The 12,264-nt window shown below is 42.1% G+C and overlaps 1 protein-coding gene and 1 long non-coding RNA gene across 6 annotated transcripts in view; one reads left to right on the top strand and one right to left on the bottom strand.

The window, feature by feature from the left end:
* Nucleotides 1-12,264, bottom strand: part of ZNF337 (zinc finger protein 337) — a 32,913-nt gene that overhangs the window by 8,898 nt on the left and 11,751 nt on the right. For 2 of the 3 annotated variants that reach the window (XM_050746548.1, XM_050746551.1), the window contains 2 exons: nt 10,677-10,803; nt 10,246-10,341 (listed from right to left, as the gene is read on the bottom strand). In XM_050746548.1, the coding sequence (XP_050602505.1) occupies nt 10,246-10,341; nt 10,677-10,803 (223 nt within the window). The remainder of the gene's footprint in view (nt 1-10,245; nt 10,342-10,676; nt 10,804-12,264) is intronic. The other variant, XM_050746549.1, reaches the window with a different exon arrangement.
* On the top strand, nt 203-9,632 carry LOC126929869 (uncharacterized). 3 transcript variants are annotated; one of them, XR_007717308.1, is made up of 4 exons: nt 203-269; nt 5,634-5,987; nt 7,803-7,902; nt 8,443-9,632. It is a non-coding gene; the product is annotated as an uncharacterized LOC126929869 (long non-coding RNA). The 3 variants fall into 3 exon arrangements; XR_007717310.1 differs by lacking the exon at nt 203-269 and adding an exon at nt 4,212-4,425 and having other exon boundaries at nt 5,698-5,987; XR_007717309.1 differs by lacking the exons at nt 203-269; nt 8,443-9,632 and adding an exon at nt 8,144-8,241 and having other exon boundaries at nt 5,605-5,987.

A 12,264-nucleotide genomic window follows, 5' to 3' on the forward strand; every position in this document is an offset into this window, starting at 1 on the left:
CATCATCATGAGTCCCGATCATCATCATCATCATCATCATGTCCCGATCATCATCATCATCGAGTCCTGATCATCATCATCATCATCGAGTCCTGAACATCATCATCATCATCATGAGTCCTGATCATCATCATCATCATGAATCCTGATCATCATCATCGAGTCCTGAACATCATCATCATCATCATGAGTCCTGATCATCATCATCATCATCATGAGTCCTGATCATCATCATCATGAGTCCTGCTCATCATCATCATCATCATCGAGTCCTGATCATCATCATCATCATCATGAGTCCTGATCATCATCATCATCATGAATCCTGATCATCATCATCATCATCATGAGTCCTGATCATCATCATCATCATCGAGTCCTGATCATCATCATCATCATCAGTCCTGATCATCATCATCATCCTCATGATCAGGACTCATGAGTCCTTATCATCATCATCATCATGAGTCCTGATCATCATCATCATCATGAGTCCTGATCATCAATCATCATCATCATCATGAGTACTGACCATCATCATCATCAAGAGTCCTGATCATCATCATCATGAGTCCTGATCATCATCATCATCCATCATCATCATGAGTCCTGATCATCATCATCATCGTGAGTCCCGATCATCATCATCATCATGAGTCCCGATCATCATCATCATGAGTCCTGATCATCATCATCATCATCGAGTCCTGATCATCACCATCATCATCATCATGAGTCCTGATCATCATCATCATCATCATGAGTCCCGATCATCATCATCATCATGAGTCCGATCATCATCATCATCATGAGTCCCGATCATCATCATCATCATCATCATGAGTCACGATCATCATCATCATCATCATCATGAGTCCCGATCATCATCATCATCATCATCATGAGTCCTGATCATCATCATCGAGTCCTGATCATCATCATCATCATGAGTCCCGATCATCATCATCATCATCATCATGAGTCCTGATCATCATCATCATCATGAGTCCTGATCATCATCATCATCATCATGAGTCCTGATCATCATCATCATCATCATCATGAGTCCTGATCATCATCATCATCATGAGTCCTGATCATCATCATCATCATCATGAGTCCTGATCATCATCATCATGAGTCCTGATCATCATCATCATCATGATGAGTCCTGATCATCATCATCATCATGAATCCTGATCATCATCATCATCATCATGAGTCCTGATCATCATCATCATCATGAGTCCTGATCATCATCATCATCATGAGTCCTGATCATCATCATCATCATCATCATGAGTCCTGATCATCATCATCATCCTCATGATCAGGACTCATGAGTCCTTATCATCATCATCATCATGAGTCCTGATCATCATCATCATCATGAGTCCTGATCATTATCATCATCATCATGAGTCCTGATCATCATCATCATCAAGAGTCCTGATCATCATCATCACGAGTCCTGATCATCATCATCATCATGAGTCCCGATCATCATCATCATCATCATCATGAGTCCTGATCATCATCATCATCATGAGTCCTGATCATCGTCATCCTCATCATCATGAGTCCTGATCATCATCATCCTCATCATCGAGTCCTGATCATCATCATCATCATGAGTCCTGATCATCATCATCATCATCATGAGTCCTGATCATCATCATCATCATCATCATGAGTCCTGATCATCATCATCATCATCATGAGTCCTGATCATCATCATCATCATCGAGTCCTGATCATCATCATCATCATCATCATGAGTCCTGATCATCATCATCATGAGTCCTTATCATCATCATCATGAGTCTTGATCATCATCATCATCATCGTGAGTCCTGATCATCATCATCATCATCATCATGAGTCCTGATCATCATCATCATCATCATGAGTCCTGATCATCATCATCATCATGAGTCCTGATCATCATCATCATCAGGAGTCCTGATCATCATCATCATCATCAAGAGTCCTGATCATCGTCATCATGAGTCCTGATCATCATCATCATCATGAGTCCTGATCATCATCATCATGATGAGTCCTCATCATCATCATCATCATCATCATCATGAGTCCTGATCATCATCATCATCATGCGTCCTGATCATCAACGTCATCATCATCATGAGTCGTGATCATCATCATCATCATCATGAGTCCTGATCATCATCATCATCATCATGAGTCCTGATCATCATCATCATCATCATCATGAGTCCTGATCATCATCATCATCATGAGTCCTGATCATCATCATCATCAGTCCGGATCATCATCATCATCCTCATGATCAGGACTCATGAGTCCTGATCATCATCATCATCATGAGTCCTGATCATCATCATCATAATCATGAGTCCTGATCATCATCATCATCATCATCGAGTCCTGATCATCATCATCATCATCATCATGAGTCCCGATCATCATCATCATCATCATCATGTCCCGATCATCATCATCATCATCGAGTCCTGAACATCATCATCATCATCATGAGTCCTGATCATCATCATCATCATGAATCCTGATCATCATCATCATGAGTCCTGAACATCATCATCATCATCATGAGTCCTGATCATCATCATCATCATCATCGAGTCCTGATCATCATCATCATCATGAGTCCTGATCATCATCATCATCATGAATCCTGATCATCATCATCATCATCATGAGTCCTGATCATCATCATCATCATCGAGTCCTGATCATCATCATCATCATCAGTCCTGATCATCATCATCATCCTCATGATCAGGACTCATGAGTCCTTATCATCATCATCATCATGAGTCCTGATCATCATCATCATCATGAGTCCTGATCATCATCATCATCATCATCATGAGTACTGATCATCATCATCATCAAGAGTCCTGATCATCATCATCATGAGTCCTGATCATCATCATCTTCATCATCATCATGAGTCCTGATCATCATCATCATCATCGTGAGTCCCGATCATCATCATCATCATGAGTCCCGATCATCATCATCATGAGTCCTGATCATCATCATCATCATCGAGTCCTGATCATCATCATCATCATGAGTCCAGCGATCATCACCATCATCATCATCATCATCATCATCATGAGTCCTGATCATCATCATCATCATGAGTCCTGATCATCATCATCATCATGAGTCCCGATCATCATCATCATCATCATGAGTCCCGATCATCATCATCATCATCATCATGAGTCCCGATCATCATCATCATCATCATCATGAGTCCCGATCATCATCATCATCATCATCATGAGTCCTGATCATCATCATCATCATGAGTCCTGATCATCATCATCATCATGAGTCCCGATCATCATCATCATCATCATCATCATGAGTCCTGATCATCATCATCATCATGAGTCCTGATCATCATCATCATCATCATCATGAGTCCTGATCATCATCATCATCATCATGAGTCCTGATCATCATCATCATCATCATGAGTCCTGATCATCATCATCATCATCATGAGTCCTGATCATCATCATCATCATCATCATCATGAGTCCTGATCATCATCATCATCATGAATCCTGATCATCATCATCATCATGAGTCCTGATCATCATCATCATCATCATGAGTCCTGATCATCATCATCATCATCATCATGAGTCCTGATCATCATCATCATCATCATCAGTCCTGATCATCATCATCATCCTCATGATCAGGACTCATGAGTCCTTATCATCATCATCATCATGAGTCCTGATCATCATCATCATGAGTCCTGATCATTATCATCATCATCATGAGTCCTGATCATCATCATCATCAAGAGTCCTGATCATCATCATCACGAGTCCTGATCATCATCATCATCATAATCATGAGTTCTGATCATCGTCATCATCATCATCATGAGTCCTGATCATCATCATCCTCATCATCGAGTCCTGATCATCATCATCATCATGAGTCCTGATCATCATCATCATCATCATCATGAGTCCTGATCATCGTCATCATCATCATGAGTCCTGATCATCATCATCATCATCATGAGTCCTGATCATCATCATCATCATCATCATGAGTCCTGATCATCATCATCATCATGAGTCCTGATCATCATCATCATGAGTCTTGATCATCATCATCATCATCGTGAGTCCTGATCATCATCATCATCATCATCATGAGTCCTGATCATCATCATCATCATCAGCATCATGAGTCCTGATCATCATCATCATCATGAGTCCTGATCATCATCATCATCATGAGTCCTGATCATCATCATCATCATGAGTCCTGATCATCGTCATCAAGAGTCCTGATCATCGTCATCATGAGTCCTGATCATCATCATCATCATGAGTCCTGATCATCATCATCATGATGAGTCCTCATCATCATCATCATCATCGAGTCCTGATCATCATCATCATCATGCGTCCTGATCATCAACGTCATCATCATCATGAGTCGTGATCATCATCATCATCATCATGAGTCCTGATCATCATCATCATCGAGTCCTGATCATCATCATCATCATCATCATCATGAGTCCTGATCATCATCATCATCATGAGTCCTGATCATCATCATCAGTCCGGATCATCATCATCATCCTCATGATCAGGACTCATGAGTCCTGATCATCATCATCATCATGAGTCCTGATCATCATCATCATAATCATGAGTCCTGATCATCATCATCATCATCATTGAGTCCTGATCATCATCATCATCATCATCGAGTCCTGATCATCATCATCATCATGAGTCCCGATCTTCATCATCATCATCATCATCATGAGTCCCGATCATCATCATCATCATCATCATGAGTCCTGATCATCATCATCATCATTCAGTCCTGAACATCATCATCATCATCATGAGTCCTGATCATCATCATCATCATGAGAACTGATCATCATTATCATCATCATCATGAGTCCTGATCATCATTATCATCATCATCATCATGAGTCCTGATCATCATCATCATCATGAGTCCTGATCATAATCATCATGAGTCCTGATCATCATCATCATCATCATGAGTCCTGATCATCATCATCATCATGAGTCCTGATCATCATCATCATCATCATCATCATGAGTCCTGATCATCATCATCATCATGAGTCCTGATCATCATCATCATCAGTCCGGATCATCATCATCATCCTCATGATCAGGACTCATGAGTCCTGATCATCATCATCATCATGAGTCCTGATCATCATCATCATAATCATGAGTCCTGATCATCATCATCATCATCATCGAGTCCTGATCATCATCATCATCATGAGTCCTGATCATCATCATCATCATCATGAGTCCTGATCATCATCATCATCATGAGTCCTGATCATCATCATCAAGAGTCCTGATCATAATCATCATGAGTCTTGATCATCATCATCATCATCATGAGTCCTGATCATCATCATCATCATGAGTCCTGATCATCATCATCATCATCATGAGTCCTGATCATCATCATCATCGAGTCCTGATCATAATCATCATCATCATGAGTCCTGATAAGTATCATCACCATTATCATCATGAGTCCTGATCATCATCATCAAGAGTCCTGATCATCGTCATCATGAGTCCTGATCATCATCAGTCCTGATCATCATCATCGAGTCCTGATCATCATCATCATCATCATCAGTCCTGATCATCATCATCATCATCATGAGTCCTGATCATCATCATCATCATCATGAGTCCTGATCATCATCATCATGAGTCCTGATCATCATCATCATCATGAGTCCTGATCATCATCATCATGAGTCCTGATCATCATCATCATCATGAGTCCTGATCATCATCATCATCATGATGAGTCCTGATCATCGTCATCATCATCATCATGATGAGTCCTGATCATCATCATCATCATCATCATGATGAGTCCTGATCATCATCATCATGAGTCCCGATCATCATCATCATCGAGTCCTGATCATCATCATCATCATGAGTCCTGATCATCATCATCATCATGAGTCGTGATCATCATCATCATCATCATGAGTCGTGATCATCATCATCATCATCATGAGTCCTGATCATCATCATCATCATCATCATGAGTCCTGATCATCATCATCATCAGTCCGGATCATCATCATCATCCTCATGATCAGGACTCATGAGTCCTGATCATCATCATCATGATGAGTCCTGATCATCATCATCATCATGATGAGTCCTGATCATCATCATCATCATCATCATCATGATGAGTCCTGATCATCATCATCATCATCATCAGTCCTGATCATCATCATCATCAGTCCGGATCATCATCATCATCCTCATGATCAGGACTCATGAGTCCTGATCATCATCATCATCATGAGTCCTGATCATCATCATCATCATCATGAGTCCTGATCATCATCATCATCATGAGTCCTGATCATCATCATCATCATCATGAGTCCTGATCATCATCATCATGAGTCCTGATGATCATCATCATCATGAGTCCTGATCATATCATGAATCCTGATGATCATCATCATCATCATCATGAGTCCTGATCATAATAATAATAATCATCATCATCATCATTAGTCCTGATGATCATCATCATCCTCATGATCAGGACTCATGAGTCCTTATCATCATCATCACCATGAGTCCTGATCATCATCATCATCATCATCATCATGAGTCCTGATCTTCATCATCATCATGAGTCCTGATCATCATCATCATCATGAGTCCTGATCATCAGCATCATCATGAGTCCTGATCATCATCATCATCATCATGATCAGGACTCATGAGTCCTCATCATCATCATCATCATCATCATCATGAGTCCTGATCATCATCATCATCATGATCATCATCATCATGAGTCCTGATCATCATCATCATCATCAGTCCTGATCATCATCATCATCATCATGATCATCATCATGAGTCCTGATCATCATCATCATCCTCATGATCAGGACTCATGAGTCCTTATCATCATCATCATCATGAGTCCTGATCATCATCATCATCATCGAGTCCTGATCATCATCATCATGAGTCCTGATCATCATCATCATCATCATCATGAGTCCTGATCATCATCATCATCATCATCATCATGAGTCCTGATCATCAGCATCATCATGAGTCCTGATCATCATCATCATCCTCATGATCAGGACTCATGAGTCCTGATCATCATCATCATCATCATCATCATGAGTCCTGATCATCATCATCATCATCATGAGTCCTGATCATCATCATCATCATGAGTCCTGATCATCATCATCATCATCATGAGTCCTGATCATCATCATCATCATCATCATCATCATGAGTCCTGATCATTATCATCATCATCATCAGTCCTGATCATCATCATCATCCTCATGATCAGGAGTCATGAGTCCTTATTATCATCATCACCATGAGTGCTGATCATCATCATCATCATCATCATCATGAGTCCTGATCATCATCATCATCATGAGTCCTGATCATCATCATCATCATCATGAGTCCTCATCATCATCATCATCATCGTCATGAGTCCTGATCATCATCATCATCATCATCATCATGAGTCCTGATCATCATCATCATCATCAGTCCTGATCATCATCATCATCCTCATCAGGACTCATGAGTCCTTATCATCATCATCATCATGAGTCCTGATCATCATCATCGAATCCTGATCATCATCATCATCATCATGAGTCCTGATCATCATCAAGAGTCCTGATCATCCTCATCATGAGTCCTGATCATCATCAGTCCTGATCATCATCATCATCATGAGTCCTGATCATCATCATCATCATGAGTCCTGATCATCATCATCATCATGAGTCCTGTTCATCATCATCATCATCGAGTCCTGATCATCATCATCATCATGAGTCCTAATCATCATCATCATCATCATCATGAGTCCTGATCATCATCATCATCATGAGTCCTGATCATCATCATCATCATGAGTCCTGATCATCATCATCATCATCAGTCCTGATCATCATCATCATCAGTCCTGATCATCATCATTATCCTCATGAGTCCTGATCATCATCATCATCATCATCATGAGTCCTGATCATCATCATCATCATCATGAGTCCTGATCATCATCATCATGAGTCCTGATCATCATCATCATCATCATCATGAGTCCTGATCATCATCATCATCATCATCATCATGAGTCCTGATCATCAGCATCATCATCAGTCCTGATCATCATCATCATCCTCATGATTAGGACTCATGAGTCCTGATCATCAGCATCATCATCATCATGAGTCCTGATCATCATCATCATCATCATCATGAGTCCTGATCATCATCATCATCATCATGAGTCGTGATCATCATCATCATCATGAGTCCTGATCATCATCATCATCATCATCATGAGTCCTGATCATCATCATGAGTCCTGATCATCATCATCATCGAGTCCTGATCATCATCATCATCATGAGTCCTGATCATCATCATCATCATCATGAGTCCTGATCATCGTGATCATCATCATCATGAGTCCTGATCATCATCATCATCATCATCATGAGTCCTGATCATCATCGAGTCCTGATCATCATCATCATCATCATGAGTCCTGATCATCATCATCATCATCATCATCATCATCATCATCATCATGAGTCCTGATCATCATCATCATCATCATCATCATGAGTCCTGATGAACCACTGCAGTGACTACGGGGACTTAAGATGGTGCACAATTCTAGACCACAGCCCCACTCATGCAGTACTTCTGGGGGAAATGGGGGAAGGAGGAAGGTGAAGTGACCTCTGGCAACAGTAGTACTGCTTAAAACATTAAAAGATAAGGAAAAAAGCTATGGGAATTGAAGAAGCATAATGGACAGAGGTTTTAAAAAGCTAAAATAGAACTTAAACAAATAAAAAAAAAAAAAAAACAAACTCCATCAAAAAATGGGCAAAGGATATGAACAGACACTTCTCAAAAGAAGACATTTATGCAGCCAACAAACTTAGAAAAAATGCTCATCATCACTGGTCATTAGAGAAATGCAAATCAAAACCATAATGAGATACCATCTCATGGCAGTTAGAATGGCAATCATTAAAAAGTCAGGAAACAACAGGTGCTGGAGAGGATGTGGAGAAATAGGAATGCTTTTACACTGTCAGTGGGAGTGTAAATTAGTTCAACCATTGTGGAAGACAGTGTGGCGATTCCTCAAGGATCTAGAACTAGAAATATCATTTGACCCAGCAATCCCGTTACTGGGTATATACCCAAAGGATTATAAATCATTCTAGTATAAAGACACAGGCACATGTATGTTTACTGCAGCACTGTTCACAATAGCAAAGTCTTGGAACTAACCCAAATGCCTATCAATGATAGACCAGATAAAGAAAATGTGGCACATATATACCATGGAATACTATGTGGCTATAAAAAAGGATGATTTCATGTTCTTTGCAGGAACATGGATGAAACTGGAAACCATCTTTCTCAGCAGAGTCACACAAGAAGAGAAAAATCAAACACTGTATGTTCCCACTCATAAGTGGGAGATGAACCAGGAGAACACATGGACACAGGCATGGGAACATTATACACTGGGGAATGTTGGGGGTTGGGGGGCAGGGGGGAGGGATAGCATTAGGAGAAATACCTAATGTAAATGATGAGTTGATGGGTGTAGCAAACCAGTATGGCACATGTATACCTATGTAAGAAACCTGCATGTTGTGCACATGTACCCCAGAACTTAAATTAAAAAAAAAAAGAAAATCAGTATATAGAAGAATGAGATCCAAATTATGTCAAAAAATGTATATTTACTTATACGGAAAAATAAATAAAAAACAAAACAAAACAAAAAGAAGCTAACATAGGAATACCCTGACAGTATCAGGAAGGGGCGACAGACTTAGGCTTGCAGTCGGGCAGTCACGAGGAAAGTCACAAATGAGGAGACTGAGTGGGAGAAAGAAGCCTAGCAAGTAGGGGGAAAGGAGGCTTCCCGGGAGAAGGAGTCCAGGGGCCCCAAGAGAACCCCTCACTCAGCAAGGACTGAAAGGAAGGCAGGGCCAGGTGGTCTGAAGAGCAGCCAAGGAGGCCGGAACAGCTTCCAGGTCCCCTGGCCTCAGAGAAGCCTTCTCCCTCCTGAAAGGCTGAGTGCCTTGTGCTCTGTCTGCCCTGTCTATCCCCTCACCTGCACGGGGGCCTGGCCGGCATCTTCTCTCTTCTCCCCAGGGCGCTTCCCCTTGCTCTAGCCGCCTGATGAGTTCTGGTTTAGAATGGAGAATTCCTGCTCACAGGGAAAAAAACCATAAGGTGACTCCTGGTTGTAGGCTCCAGGGGCCATTTGCTGGAACCACCCAGGGCAGGAAGGGAGGGAGACTCAGAGGGGGAAGGCTCAGGAGGACCCTGTCTACCATGCTCAGAGTACAAACCCCCAGGGGGAGCCGCAGGGTGGGGAAAGAGGCCTGCAGGTGCCCAGTGGCAGTCAGTATGAAACTTTACCAAAGGTAGACCTTCCTCAGGGGAATAGAGAAAACAACATTCTTGTCTCTGAACCTAACCCTATGGCAACATCAGAGGCGCCACAGGTCAAATGTTAGGCTCGAGGGAAGCCACGCTTACCTAGTGAGACCAGGTGGCTGTAGTTCTCCAGTGTCACCTCCCTGTACAGGGCTCTCTGAGCAGGATTCAGCAGCCTCCATTCCTTCTGGGTGAAATCCACAGTGACATCCCCAAATGCCAAGAAAGCCTGTAACACAAAACCCAGGCATGCTCACCAGGGACAGTGTTGCACTCAGGCAGTTGGTGGATTCCAGGTTCTGCCACCTGTGCCTGGAGTTCCAAGACCTCCGTCTCTGCCTGGCCCCAGTATTTATGGTGCTAGGTAGTCTTAATGGGGCTTCCTAGAAGCACAGAGAGTTTCAACTGCGTGGAGCTTTAAACCTAGGCAGGGAGAAGAGGAAAACTCAAAAAATTAAGTAACAGTGTTTCCTACAAACATATGAACAGTAAATAACACATTACTAAAGTTTTACGGTACCCTGAGCCATGTTCTGAGTTAGATACTCCATGAATTTCTAAATGAGCAAGACACAGCTCTCATGGATCTTCTGATAAAATGACAACCGACCATTTGGGACCTGCGCTGGAAAATGTAAATCTCCACTGCAGGATCCCAGAATTCAGATCCAGGTTAGATCTGATTTCTACCAAAAATCCAGTGCTGTATAGGGCAGTCTGAGCACATCTGAATTAGTGGATGGAGCACTTTTGAAAGAGCCCTTCTCACAGTACATCTGTTCTGCAACTACTCACGTGACCAGTTTGGCATCTCTGTAGGTGCCTGATGAATTTAAATTCCATTTGTGGCCAGGCACAGTGGCTTGTGCCTGTAATCCCAGCACTCTGAGAGGCTGAGGCGGGCGGATGACTTGAGGTCAGGAGTTTGAGACCAGCCTGGCCAACACGGTGAAACCCTGTCTCTACTAAAAATATAAAAATTAGCCAGGTGTGGTGGTGCATGGCTGTAATCTCAGGAGCTTGGGAGGCTGAGGCAGGAGAATCGCTTGAACCTGGGAGGAGGTTACAGTGAGCTGAGATTGTGCCACAGCACTCCAGCCCAGGCGACAGAGCAAGACTCTGTCTCATAAATAAATAATCAATTCATGAAGCTCATCAGACTACTAGATTCATGAGTCAGAAAGCCTCTCCTTTGACCCTTAACTGTCAATCCCTATTTCCCCCAGCACTGATCTATCATGTCACACCTACTGTAAAGATCCTCAAAATCCAGGCAGGCTGGGCATGCTGGCTCATGCCTATAATCCTAGCACTTTGGGAGGCTGATGCAGGATTGCTTGCATCCAGGAGTTTGAGACCAACCTGGGCAAAATAGTGAGACCCCAACTCCACATACACAAAAATAAAAAATTAGTTGAGCATGGTGGCAAGTGCCTGTAGTCCCAGCTAGTTGGGAGGCTGAGGTGTGAGCACTGTTTGAGCCTGGGAGGTCAAGGCTGCAGTGAGCTATTATTGTGCCACTGCACTTAGCCTGGGCAACAGTGAGACCCTGACCGCCATCCCCCCCAAAAAACCCAAAAGAAAAACCAAGAAAACCCCAGACAGCTTAAAGACCAAGTTGGGCTCCTCAGGCTGGCATCCAGGCCTCTGTCCTCAGGAGGGTCAGAGGTAGCCAGCAGTCTTTAGGAAT

Source organism: Macaca thibetana, chromosome 10, assembly GCF_024542745.1.
Source record: "Macaca thibetana thibetana isolate TM-01 chromosome 10, ASM2454274v1, whole genome shotgun sequence".
Classification (NCBI taxonomy): Eukaryota; Metazoa; Chordata; class Mammalia; order Primates; family Cercopithecidae; genus Macaca; species Macaca thibetana.